General features: G+C 50.2%; 1 protein-coding gene across 5 annotated transcripts in view; it reads left to right on the forward strand.

The window, feature by feature from the left end:
* The first annotated feature begins 358 nt into the window (after nucleotides 1–358).
* EXOC6B (exocyst complex component 6B) overlaps nucleotides 359–13,770 on the forward strand; it is a 306,693-nt gene continuing 293,281 nt past the window's right edge. For all 5 annotated transcript variants that reach the window (XM_086463893.1, XM_086463895.1, XM_086463894.1 and 2 more), the window contains exon 1: nucleotides 359–471. In XM_086463893.1, the coding sequence (XP_086320019.1) occupies nucleotides 359–471 (113 nt within the window). The remainder of the gene's footprint in view (nucleotides 472–13,770) is intronic.

Genomic DNA, 13,770 nt, shown 5'->3' on the forward strand with positions numbered 1-13,770 from the left:
GCCGCTGCCATGGCGGACGCCTCCCCTCCGGGGAGCGGGGACGACCGGCGGCGCCCCCCCCCCCCTCCTCTGCCTCCCCTCCCGCGGTGCGGGGCCGACTGACAGCGCCTCCGCCGGGGCCGCTCCCGGGCCCTCCCCGCCCCTCGGCGGCCGGGCACGTCGCAGCGCCGGCGCAGGCCGCGGCGGAGCCCCCCGCCCTCCCGCACTACATTTCCCGGCGTGCCGGGCGCGGCGGGGCCGGGCCGGGCCGGGCCGCGCGGAGCGGAGCGGGCGGCCCCGGCGCTGGTGCTGCCCGGGGCGGGGAGGGCCGGGCAGGTGTGGTCGGCTCGGCTCGGCTCGGCTCGGCCGGCGCAGCCCCATGGAGCGGGGGAAGATGGCGGAGCTGGAGAGCCTGGAGACGGCGGCGGAGCACGAACGGATCCTGCGGGAGATCGAGAGCACCGACACGGCCTGCATCGGCCCCACGCTCAGGTGCGGCCGGGGCGGGGCGGTGGGAGCCGGGGCGGCCAGCCTGGGTGGGGGGGGAGCTCGGGCAGGCTTCACCTTGCTACACCCCCCCCCGAACCCCGCTTCCCCAGAACCGTGGAAGAAATAATTATTATTATTTTTAATAGTCGTCTCTGAGAAGTGCTCGCAGCCCCTTCGCTTCCCCCTGCCTGGCTCCCCCCCTCCCCGGCCCCGGCAGCGCTGCCCGGGCGGTGGAAGCGCCGTGAGGGGCGGTGGAGCCTCGGCCTCTGCCCGGCTCCGCGCCCTGGGCCTGGGCTGGGGTCACCGGGTGGCTTCTCCTGCCTGGTTGTGGGGTCAACTCTTGCTCCTCGGGGCTCTCTGCCCCTCCGGCTTCAGCTCCTGCTCGGGGCCTGCGCCCCGGGAGCTCTCGGGGTGCCCGCTGCCGCCTTCCCCGGTGGGGTGCTGGTGAAGAGGGGAAAGGAGGGCATTTTCCTGCCCTGAGCTCGGCATCTGTCGAAGTTATCCTTGTAAACCGTCGCCCGGCCTTTTTGTTGATTTGCGTCTATTTTCACAAAAAACACGGCTAATTGCGAAGCCGTGGGCGTGGGTAGAGTTACTGTCCTGACGATGATATGGGTTAATGCCTCTGTTTGCTTAATGGATCCTTTGTTCTCCTATTAAGCATCTTTTCCCAGTGGTTCTTGCAGTATCCTTCAGCTGGGAGAACCCGGTGCTTCATCTGCGTTAGCTCCTGAGCTCTCCTCCTGCCCGAGCAGCTGCAAGCCCAGGAGCGCTGCCCGGTCGCTTTTCCTTTGCCTTCTGCTCCTTTCGTCGAGTCTGGGGTTTTCAGCCTTTTAGGTGTTTCTTTGTGATGCTGGTTAGGATTTTGCAGCAGTGGCTTCTGCGTTGTGAACCTGAAAGACACAGCAGCTGGATGTTTAACCAAAGCCTGTGTCTCATGAGAAATCGCCTGCTTTTTTTAAAAAAATATGATATTTCAGATAAATCGTGCAAATCTGAGACCTGTTCTTGCCAGCCAGGCTGTGTATTGTTAGTGTTGCTGTCCTGGTAGAAGCCTCGTAATGGGTTTGGCAGAGACACCTCATCCCTCCTTCCCCCTCTTTAAAGTAAAACAGAAGTTCTCCAAAGAACTTCGTATCAAAACCCGAATGCATTGCTCGTAGCAGTGAGCACAAGTGTGTGGGTTTATCCTCTGGAAGATTGATGGTACAAATGGGTAGAGGGTATTTATAGCTCGTTGTAAGCCAATTGATCAGGCTGAGAGGTGGGGAAAGACAGAGGTGTGTTACCAGAAACACAGGGCTTCAAAATCTAAATAGTTGCATTATCACAAACTTAAATTTGGCGTTAAGCTCTGTGGCTTTCCCTGGGGAGGGGAACGTGGTGCTCTTTTCAGGGCAGCACCGTGGGTTTCACCGTCCTCTCTCAGCTGCTCTGCATCAGCCCAGGAGCTGCTGAACTGGAAATCACGGTGCCAGGTGGGAGCGTTTGGGTGTAAACAGGGCTGGAACCTCCCGTCCCGCCCCCTCCATGCTAGCCCTTCATTTCTTTTCGATATTTAAGTTTTACAGACTCGTGGTTGGAAATGACTCGTGTGGCTGACTTTAAAAATAAATGGGTTTAAGCTGTTTTCTTGCAGCGTTCCTGCAGTGGGGGCACAAAATTAAAATGGGAAAGCTTTTCATTTGTGGAGCGATAGAGCGCTGGATTTGGCTTGCTGTATGGTATTGCCTCTGGACTTTTTGCAGTTTTCTTTCTGAAGGTCTCCTGTGAAACCTTTAAAGGTAAACTGAATGGTAGGAGATGCTGAGAATTACATTTATTAACAAAACTGAAAAAACTGGTTCAAATGGCTGGGGACTGCCCGAATGAGGAGTGTGGGTGGGTTTTGGGGTTTTTTTTTCATTTCATAGAACTAAGTGCAGTTGATCTTGTTTCTTAGTATTAAGGTTAGATGAGGAGTTGGGCTTAATGTCTATCTTTGCAGACCCACAGAAGAAACACTAACAAGGGACAAAGAAAGGTTTGTGCTTTGCTACCGTTAGCTGTTGGAGTACAGTGGTACTTCATCAGGAGTATTATTAATGATAGAAACCATACCTGCTCCAAGGATTTTTAGAGTTGAAACTCGAGAAGCTCAGGGTAAACACGATGTGCTGGAGAGTCCGGAAAAGAGGATGATGGAAACTTTTTAAAAAAAAAAAAAAAAAAAAATAAAGGTGACTCACTTCTTGTAGGCATCATGGAAGAAATGTGTCCTCAGGAGCCAGGCTGGCTTCCCTTCTAGGAACAGCAGTCCCAAAGCGTGGGTCAGAAATAGGCTGGGGGGCCTGTTTGCAGAATTGTGCTTTTATCAGTTTCTGCCTGGGCAGAGCGAGAGAGTCTGCCTGCAGCCGCTCCGGGGTGCCAGCTCGAGGCTGAATCGCCGTTATCGGAGGGTGACGGAGGGATGAAGATGTTAAATTTAAGGTCCAGTTGGTGTCCCACCCATCAGGGAGAGCTAGAAAAAGAGCAAGTGTAGTAATTCTCGCCCTGGGGCAGGGGAAGGACAAGATGCCTTCTTGAAGTCCCTTCCAGCTCTATTTGGCTGCTCTGTTCTTGCTGTGATTCTGGGAGTCGGTGGCATGGGACTCCATTGTGCCGGGCGCTGCGCAGCTGTGGGGCGAAGCCTGCCCCTCCTCGGGGAGAGGAATTTCGTTCTGAATGTAAAACAGGAAGCGTTGCGACAGCCTTGATCTGTGTGATGAGCTGTGCCAGGCCTGTGTCTGGCTACGCTGGTGGCGCTGATGCCGTCCAGGTCTCTTGTTTGGGTTTTTGGGTTTGTTTTGGTGTTGTGTTTTGTTTTTTTTTTTTTTTTTAAATACCTGACCGTGAATGTCATTGTGTTTGAAGGAGGACACTGAGTGAGTTCAGCGAGTCTTTGTGGGCATCCCCTGGAGTCTGCGATGCTCCTGGAATCAAAATAATCCACTTCAGGATGTCTTTCCTGCTACTCAACCTCTGCTAATTATATCCACTGCTCCTAATTAACTTCCTTCTGCCGTTCTAATTCCCCTTTTTTTCTCTTGTGTTATAGTTCTTGATTTTGCAGAGTATTTTTGGATCCTCTCTCTGTATGTAGGTTTTGAACAATCACTTAATTCTGCAGGATCAGATAACCTTCTAGGGGAAAAGAAGCCCTTTCTTCCTTAAATCCGTCTCTTGACTAAGCTGTGACACCGAGTGCTCTGAGTTTTATTACACTCAATTGACCGATCAAGTTTGTTGCTTTTTGGTGAACTTTCTGTCCACTTCAGCTTTTCTTCTCAGCGATGGGAGACTAGGGATGGACCGTGGTATTCTGGTGAGGATGGATGCCTCTGTGGTTTCTAATCAAAGTTACCCTTTGAGAAAAGGGTAATCCCTCACTCTGCAAGATCGTACAGCGTTTGCTGAGCACTCGTCCTGAAATACCTCACTTTTGGGACTTTGTTGCATGGCTGATGCTGTCTTACGTCTGTGATTCACTTATTTTCTTCCTTTCACTTCTCCCCAGCTTTGTGTATGAAATATCCTGTGTCTCGTGCTGTGCTCCTGTGATTGACTCAAACTGGTACAGGATAAAGACAGGAGAAGCAGTGAGGTTATCTTGTAGGACACCCCATAAGTGAGAGCTGTATAACTTCACCCACTTTTCCCTGCGCTCAGCCTGTCATCTAAAGATGAGCCCGTGCGATTCCCTGAATTGCTAATCATTGAAAAAAATGTTCTTCGTTTCAGCCTGCGGATGTTTTGCTGTCCCTTCCTGTGCAGCGGCCTTTAACACCTGGGGCTTCTCCTGGTTGAAATACAGGCTTGTGTTTTGAAGTCACGAGTTCTTTTTGGCTATCCAGCTTGAGCGCTGAAGGCTGTCGCTCTCAAAACCCCTTTTCCTGCTCTCAAGCTGCACTTGCAGCTGTTTGAAATCGGGGAAGGATTTTTCAACAGCATTTGATCAATTAAAAAAGCCACGTAGATGTAATTACAGCATTCCTGCTGCCTCTGCCGCTTTAGAGGCGGGTAAAATTACATCGATACTGTAGTAGTCTCCTGCTTGTACACGGAGGGGTTGGAGAAGCTCGCTTTTCCCCATTATAACAGGAGTTGTTCCTTAGTGCAGAGCTATCTTCCTGGGAGCACAGCTGTCCGTAGCTATGGATCGTGCTCCTCTTGGCTGTGCCCGCACCTTCACGCTTGGCTCTCCTGCAGTGCGAGCTGCTGGGAAGGATCAGGATTTCCAAACGATTGTTCTCTACGGCTGCCTGATTTCATGGTTTGTTATTCTGCCAGCTTTTGTGTCATCTGCAAATTATATCATCAGTCTTTTTTTTTTTTTTTTTTTTTTTTTTTCCTTTTTAGGTATATATTTGCTTTCTAGATTGTTCCTTAGTGGTTGAGATGTTATCAGTTGTGTTGGGACTAGTACTTACCTGTGCTCCTTTAGCAAACTGAGAAGTGTTGTATCTCAGCAATTAATCATCCGGTCTGTGCTTTTGTATAGAACTATTTTTTTAAATAGGAGTTTCATATCTGGCTGCTAATTACGTATGTTCAGAGAGATCATGATGTTGTTCAGCCCAAGAATGAAATCGAGCACGCTTGGTAGGGTAGTGTTTCTACTAAGGGTTCTTGACTGAGATTAAAATAGGGCTGTAATTAAGCTCTGTTCCCTAAATCCTTTCTCAGCTCTTCCATGACCGTGTCTGGGATTTACCGCACTGGCAGTGCCGTGTTCGTGCCCTGCCTGTGACCTCCCCTGTGCCCAGGTTCATCTTCAACAGTGGGACCAGAGCTCCTCAACTGCCTTTGGTTTTGGGATTCTGGGTCTCCTGGCTTGAATGCTCAACAAATAATGTTCTTGTTTGGGGCTAAGGGATATGATTAACCTCATCTCCCGTAGCGACATCGCCTCAAGTCCTTCTCTGTGCCCTCAGGCTCTGGCTGGCTGTGTGGGGTAGCCTTGAGACACCGGAGCTGGGTGGGTGGGAGCCAGAGGCGCTGTTGCTGCAGCCCGTTTTGGTGATGTTGTTTGGGGCTTCCTCGGGTCCAGGCTGGAGCAATGTGACAGGGCAAATAGCAGCAGCTTGTGGGAGGTCCCGACTCCTGAGTTGGTGCTGATGACCTGGAAGGGGGATGTTCTCTGGTTTATTTTCTTCTATAGCTTCAAACGGGGCTGAGCTGGAGCTATTGCAGCCACGTTCTCATGTCATTCAGGTTTCTGGTGCTGCACTTGGAAAACTGGGGCTTTGCCCTTAGACATAAACTTATGGATGGGGTTCAGCAAGTGCTGGAGTTCTTGCTTAGCCCCTCTGAGCTCCCCAAGGTCTCCTTAGCTGAAAATTGCTGCATTAGTACAAGCCCTGGGGTAAACCTGGTTGGAAAATGGTTCTGGATGGAAAAATAACCAAGCTAAAGAATGTTTTGCTTTAGTACAGCTCCGCTTCAACGTGTTTTGGTGTGTGGTAGCACAAGTGCTGTTTCTAGCCCAGGGAGGAGGTTGTGTGGGGATGGGAGTGAGGGACTAAATCGGGATTAAATCTTGCCAGATTTATAAAAGCTGGATGAGTTTGTCTAACCTACTGTGTTGTTTGTAGTCCATAGACATGGGCATTAACGTGGGCTTGGTCAGGTTGCCTGCAGTTAAGTCCACGTTGCTTCTCTCGATCGGGGCGATGAGGTTTAGTTTGATGGGCCGGTGTTTGGCTTAAGCAGTTTCCCCGTATTTCATCTGCTCCTCCCGAGCGTTGGTGTGGCACAGCATTCCTGTGGGTGCTGAAACACAACCCTCCCCTTTCCCGCCTTATTGGAGTTATTTTTTCAGCTGGCTCAGTTCACCCCGACTTTGTCTTGAGCTTGTTTTGTGGCTTCCCAGTGTCTAGACTGGCACAAGGGATTTGGTGGCAGGATGCTGGGTTTGGGGGCCAGCTGTTGGGTATCTAACGTCCATGAACTTGGACGGGTCCTTCTTCCATGAGCTGTGGCAATTCTGTCACCTGGTAGAAGGCTGTTTTACTTGGTTGGGGAGTGTGACTGGTTTACAGTGGGTTGGATGAGCCTGGAAACCGTGACACGGTGAGGAGCAGCAGTTTGAGTCTTCTGGGTTGGGCGCTAAGAATGAAGGCTGGCCAAGCTGGTCCTAATCTCTGCTGCAGCGGGTGAGACGAGGATAATGGTCTGCGTTACAGATGTGAAGCGAGGCGTAACGACAGGCGTCCGGCTTAACAGCTTCCCTGTGTCTCTTTTGGAGTGGGGGAGTGAGGGTGGTGCAGTCTCCTTCTGAGCCCTCTTGGGACAGCGTTTACTGGTGGTAGGGGGCTGCGATTGCTGCGGTTTGTCCTTCAGCCGAGCCTGCCTTGGGAGAGGAAGGAGATCCTGGATCAGCTTTTGGGAAGAAGTGGACCTTCTCTTAGGGGCTGGCTAAGAAGTGCCTCCTCAAGGTGCCAGGGAGAGTAAGAATTGAAGAGCATCTGAAAGTTGTACGCAGTATCTGTAAAAAAAAAAAAAAAAAATGTCCTGAGGCTTTAATACTGTGAGAATTTCCACATAACAGACCCAAAACTCTGCTGAGTTGTTGTCCTGACCTTGCACCCTTTAGCTTCGCCTTGGCTCCACGAGTCCCAGCTCTGCAAGCCCCGTCCCTGGGTACAGTGATTTGTGAAATGCCAACTGCCAGGGGAGCAGCGCCGTGAAGAGACAGCGCAGACCATCTCGGCGCTGACTGTTGGCCACAGAGCTCGCTCAGGAAGCTGCTTGTAACAACTGCAAATTGTCTGCTCATAAAAGCCTCGCAGGATCTTTTGAAGCATCTTTCAGCCCATTCTCCTGCCACCCAGATGGGGAAACTGCAAGCTCCTGAAAATGAGCCTGGGCCTCTGTTCAGATGTACATAATTAAGCGTCTTTTAAAAGACAGTTCATTGCAATACAGCTTGAATTGTATTAGCATTCCCTTCTGGTCAGGCTGGTGCTGTTCAGCTCCAAGTTTTCTGCTGCAGAGAAAAAGGTATCAGCAACTGCTCCCGTGAAATAATCTGGTATCAGCATTAATGGTCCGTCAGGAGATGGACTGGTCTGGCTTAATGTGTGGAGCATCGGCGATCTCCGCCTGGAGGTATGCTTTACTTCGTTCTCTCAGGTTTTATAGATATTTTCTCATTTGCAGCGCTAGAGTTCTGCAAACAACTTTGAGATGGTGGATCCTTATAATTGATATAACCCTTGTTATTCCAGTCTGCACCCTGATGCAATCTGAAGGGAACAGCTTGCAAGAATGTACTGCTCAATTATTTATACCTTGTGTTTCCTTGGTTTTTCTCGCAGAAGTACTTTCCTTTCTGGAATTTAATGAATCACTGTCAAAGGCTAGATGATCAAATGCCTGTTCCTGTTCTGTGGGATGTGGTTGTGTGTCTGGGCACTCAGCTCACTGAATTTATTTTCCTGCTCCCCCCCCAAGCACCTCGTCTGCCACAGAGTACGTGCTAGCTGCGCTGTGAGGGAGTATGCTAACAGGGGACATTTCCCTTTAATCTTTCGGGAAAGGCTGCTCTACTGATGTGTCTTGGTGCCTTCTGGCGTTGTCACTGTGTGTGACTTAGCAGTATTTCACCTCAAGCTGGCAGCTGAGCTCACCTCTAGAGCTCTCCGCTGTCCTGCCTATAGAGGAGTGCAGAAAAGTAGTGCCTTGGGGACTGGGATGATTGCCCCTCTGTAGGCAGAGTCCTGGGGCATTTAAGCCTACCTAGACTGTCCTTTCTGTCATGCTCTTTCTGATTCAGCTTTTAGTGGTTTGAAGGAATTTTGTCTTTTTCTAGAAATAAATAAATAAGATAGTTGTTTAGTCCCTGGCTGCAGAAGCCCTGATAATACCGGCTTGCTGAATCTTTTTCCCAAAGGAGAGCGAACGCAACCTTTGAGGAAAAGAACTGAAACGGCTCGGATTGCTTAATCTAGAGAAGAGAAGACGGGCACACAATTCATCTTCAGATGCAGAATAGGCTGTTGAGAAGACGAAGAGCAGCTCTTGTTTGATGGCTGTGCACAGGCTGGGGTCTGGACTGCAACTGCAGCAGCAGGGATTTAGGATGGATGCAAGGAAGTGCTTTCTAACTAAAAGTTGAGAAAATCATGAAACTGTTCGTGCTGGTGACATCAAAAGCTTTTCTTCATCGTCTTGTCTCTGAGGGTAGTGAGGAGTGGCTGCTTATCACACGAGATACAGAGCAAATCCAGACACATGCTTCTAGCCTTGCAGTCTGCTCTTTGGAGACTTTCAGCACCGTTTGTACCAGCGTTTCTCTGCTCGGGAGCTTCCCATGGATCTTTTCTCCACCACTGTCTCGCCAACATTTTAGCCTGCTAGTGCTCTTGTGTTGAAACATGTTGCAGTGATGAGTGCTGCAGTTTAATTGTGCATTGTGTATCCCTTTAGGGTTTAAAATTGCTTTTTTTTTTTTGCTAGGACAAGGTCTAGGCTGTCACAAAGGATTATGAGAAATAGTCAGTTGTATTTTTTTTTTGCCTTCCAAGCTGGAGGTTCTTAATCAATTCATTCTATTCTCCTGGTGAAGCTGTTTTGAATTGCTCATTATCCCTGTTGCTTTTCTTGGCATCTTATCTCATGCAGCTATCACCTTTTTGTGAAGATGCTGGAAAGATCAGAGCTGCACGTAGCGATCAAGATGCAGATTAATGCCTTGAGAGGTGTTAAGTGGCACAGTGGTGTTTTCTGCTTTGCTTTCTCTTCTTGTTCGTGCAGTCTTTGTGGTCTGGGCCAACACTTCTGACAGTATAGCCACAACACTGCTGGCATCTCCCCTCCTCAGTGGTAGTAGTTAATTTGGAGCCCCTAGCTGTGTATTATAAAGGGTTTCCTCCCCTGCAAGTGTCCTGCTTTACATTGCTGACACTGAGCTTTACTTGTCATTCGTCACCTGATACTCAGTGTTGTAAGAGCCTTTGCAGCTTTTTGCTTTGGAGTTAATCCAGCTGAATTGTTCTGTGTCCTCTGCAAAATGTCGTCTTGATGTTCGTCCCCTTCTCCGCTGTGAAACGCACTGAACTAGAGGAACATCAACCATCTATTTTTCCCTTTGAGTTTTCACAGTGCTTTTAACATTCAAGTGCCTTAGGTTGACCAGCTCGCCCTTGTTAACAAGGCAGACTCCTTCAAAGGCTGCTAGCGAACAAGATGTGTGAGTGCCACCCAGAGAAGCTGTTCTCTCCTGTGCTGTATTGTACTTTTTACGTGTTTGCTAACTATTTCTTAAAAAAACCCCAAGCCTCTACGTTGCCCAGCCGTGTTTAGTGCTTGCTTCACGCGCTGCGGCAGCCACTGGAGAAATGGGTGTCGTGTGTTCCATCTTCCACTTCTCTGGTGGTAACCGCAGTATTAGCGGTAAGTTATTGCTGCCCCGGTGCTTGTGGCCTGGCAGTTTTCTGTAGCACATCTTTAGTGTCCTGGAGCAAACACAACTGATCATTTTACTGGTCTGAGCATCTTCTATTAACTTCTCGGTCTGCGGCAGCAAGAGAAGTTTTGGGGATGGAACCTTCTTAGTCGCATCCATGGGATGCAGCAAACCATTTTTCCACGGTAGAAGAGTTTTCCTGAAACAGCTCCCACTCCCTTGCTTGCTCTGGCAGGTTTCCTGCTTCTGATGTTTGAAGAAGCTACTAGTTTTTCATGTATTAATTAATTAGCTTTACACATGTCCCTTTTTGCATAGATTATTTTGCATGTGTGCTTACTTTACTTGAATTTGTGCTCTTTAATTTTCCAGGGTTAGAAATATTTTTTTTTACTCCTTGAAAGTCTCCTCTGCTGCTGTTTAACCCTGATGGCTGAGGGGGGTATGTGTGTGTGTGAATATCTAAAGCCTTTTTTCATAGTTATTATACTGCAGCCGTAAAGCACGTAACTATGTCTTTTAAGCAGTTTCATTGCTACCCACAAGCATTTAATACCTCTAGCTGTTCCTTTTTAATTTCCTTTTTGGGTTGGGAAGAAATGAAACACGCTGTTTTCCTACTTTGTAGTGACAGGCGATGGTACCTGTCGTCTTCTGTTCCCACAGAGGTGCTTGGTTTGGGTGTCTCACCCCGACTGTCGCAGAGAGCCCATCGTTAATCCTTCAAAAGATTGGAGCAGAAGTGCTTTCTGTAGGTTGTCCCCGCTCTGCTAACAAACCCCTCTGGCAATAGGGTCAATGAATCCTGGCCTGGCTTCCTCGTTCACCTACAGAGTGTCCTGTCCGAAGGGTTTGAGCAGCAGGACAAGACATTTGTCTGTCAGTAGAGGGTTAGAGGAGGCTGACCTGGGGTCTGAAGTGGAGGAGGTGGCTTTGGAAATGCCTTCCCTGTGAACCAACAGGCTGCTTGACTTTGCTTCTGTTGGTCTGTCTGGCCATGAGCTGAGGTCCCAGAGCGATAGCGGGGCTGGCCGTGATGTCCCTTTGGCAGTCGGTGGTGCTACGCAGCATGGCCCTCTGGCCGCTGTAAATTTCGGGTGGTAGGTTGGGGGTGTCGTTGTCTCTGGCTTCCTGCTGAAGCTCCTGCTGAAGCTCCTGCTGAAGCTCGCCTCACTCTGCTCGTGCAGATCAACTGCCTCGTGTGTGGGACACTCGTGGCGTTTCCACGGAGCGCGTGTTGAAGCTTCTGGAGAGAGTTTGTCCCGCTCTCACTGGGTTTGAGGAGCTGCCAGGACGGCTCTTCTGTGAGCGTGCTGCCACGGAGCGGTTCCTCCAGCCCGGCTTTGGCTGCTGCCCTTGGGAGGGCAGCAAGCTGCGGGCTGGGTTAACCGTTCTGGATGCTGTCCTTGTCAAGGTGGTTCCACCTCCAGTGCTGTAGGTTAGGTGTCACAGTTTCTGGAAAAATCGGAAAACGGGAGTCCAGGCTTCTTGATCTCCTGTGGCCGTACCCTAGGAAGTAACATCCTTTAGTAAAAATGGTAAAGAATTGTTTCTGTGTCCTACCCAGCCTGGTTTCCAGGTGCTGTCTGGCAGGAGCGAGGATGCACAGCGCGCCTGTCTGCTGGAACTTCCTCTCTTTGCTTCCAAATCCGTTTTGGTTTGGAAAAATCAGCGTACGGATAATTAGCTCTCCCGCTGGGTTGGCCTTAGAGCTGGCAATTTGCTCGGGCAAGACGCACACAGTGCTCTTTCAGTCACTTAGACACAAAAGAGCTGAGCAGCGTTAGCTGGGGCCGAACAGCAGGTGAGCAAATCCTCCGGTTCTGCTGCTTCTCCACCGTAGCTGTTAAGAAAGCTGAGGATGAGGCTAGTCGTAATCCTGCTTTGTGGGGTGGACTGGGGCCTTAAACTGGAGGTGGCAGTGATGGGAAGGTCCAGATCTGCAAAGGTGACTGTTTTCTTCCCCAAATCCCTGTGGCACGTTAGGCTCTTGGTTAGCAGCCTGTTACCTGACTTGGGTTTTAATAATTTGCTTCTCGCCTGAACAGCCGGTGGGTTGTGAACGTGCCTGGTGAACTGGTGTGGCAGGAGCACGCGAGTTGAAGGGCACCCTGGGCACGGGGAGGGGCTTTTAAGGGCACTCTGGAGAGCGACCTGACCGGCCTGCCCAACATCCTCGTGTCGGAGCGGGATTGTCACAGAGTTGATTTCACTTTGCTTTGCCCGCCCTGGGTGTGGTGACGCGTCCTACACAATAGATAGCAGTGTCATGAGCGCGTGTGTCCTTGTGTGCCCTGGCTGGGTGCGGAGGAAGCCCCAAGACCTGCCCTTGGGTGTATTAATAGATGAGGATTTAGCTCAGCAGTTGTGTGACGAGCTGTGGCTTGTGTGTCTTAGACTCATCATCAGCTGCTGCCCCAGGGAACGAGTGTTTCTTGTGTTCTTGACCATCCAGAGCTGACGTGCAGGAGGCCGAAGCCTCCTTGAGCTCAGGTGTCCCCGTTGTTGCTGCTGCTCGTTTTGGAGATGCTACGCTTCGCCCTTCGTGCCCAGAGGGTGCTGGTAGAGCTGCAATAACCTCGTTCCTCCTCTGCACCCCTCTCCCTGGGCCAGCTCGCTGGTGGTTCGTGTGTATCCCAGAGGAGCTTTTATTTTTCCATCTGGGCACAGACATAATTCCTTTCCTGCCTTTCTGTGACTAACCAAGCTCCAAACGTCCCTCCCGAGCTGCTAGCTGGCTGCGCTCCCCCCTGCAGTACCTTCTGCGGATGTCGGGGCCAAGGATAGCGGCGCAGCGGAGCAGGGTGTGTGCTGTGAGTGGTGCTTAGCTGGGCGCTTCCTTGGAGGTTCAGGCTTGCAAGAGCGAGCAAACAAAATCTCCTCCTTAAAATCTGTCAGTGATGTTAAAAGATTTGCCAAGTCTTCCATAAAAGGTTCACTGAGAAGCCAAGTCTGGGTTTTGGTTTGTTTTTTTTTTTTTTCTCCTGTGGCCAATCAAGAGGAGCAGAAAGGGAAAAGATGAGTGTAAGGAGCGTTTATTTCCCCTCTCTGCTGAGTAATGAAGAGCTCGAAAGTAAGAGAAGCTGCTGGAAATGTGGAGGCAGCTCTTGGCGGCATTTTGAGTGATGGACAGGGCTGTAGACTTTGCTTTCAGGCTGATGTCTTGAAGCCCAAGTGAATGTCAACTTCCTTAGTAGTAGATAACAATCTCCTGAAAAATGGTACCCGTTAACAGAATATTTTCAAAATATCACCACTCATAAGCCAGCCTTTTCTTTCCTTGTGGGTGGATGGTGATTGGGGGCTAGAGAGAGCAAAGGCGGCCGAACCATCTCGTGAATCCGTTTCCTTCCTTCTTTCTGCGTTCAATTTGGAGAGAACTGGACACCAAAAGATTATAATCTGACTTTGTTAGAGAAACTATGCCCTTCTTGAAAGGCTGTTAAATGTATTGGTGTCGTTCTCAGCTTGCCTTTTTCCTGACAACACAATCTGGTGCTTCCTTTATAAGCTGGCGTGGTGAAGCTGGGTGGGATGTGTAAGTGTGGGGAGGACAACCAGAGCTTGCGCCCTGCAGCGGGAAACTGCTGGAGGACACGGGGCTGGTGATGTGGTTGTGATTGTGCGCGAGTAAGAAGGGTTTGGCCAGGGCTGGGGCAAGGTCCAGGGGTGGAGAGCTGGTGCGGGTTTTTAGGTGAATGAGTGATCTGGTCTTGGGGTGGGAATGGAGGAAGGTGGTGGCTTTTAAATGCGGAGTGAATTTACCTGTGGTCTCGGCTTAGAAACCAGCCTCAGGGGATTTTCCTGTGGGATGGAGATGTTGCCCTTTGGGGGAGATGTTGCCCTTCGGTAGAAATAGAAACTCCGTGCTCAGC

Source organism: Leptosomus discolor, chromosome 4 (genome assembly GCF_034619465.1).
Source record: "Leptosomus discolor isolate bLepDis1 chromosome 4, bLepDis1.hap2, whole genome shotgun sequence".
Taxonomy (NCBI): domain Eukaryota; kingdom Metazoa; phylum Chordata; class Aves; order Leptosomiformes; family Leptosomidae; genus Leptosomus; species Leptosomus discolor.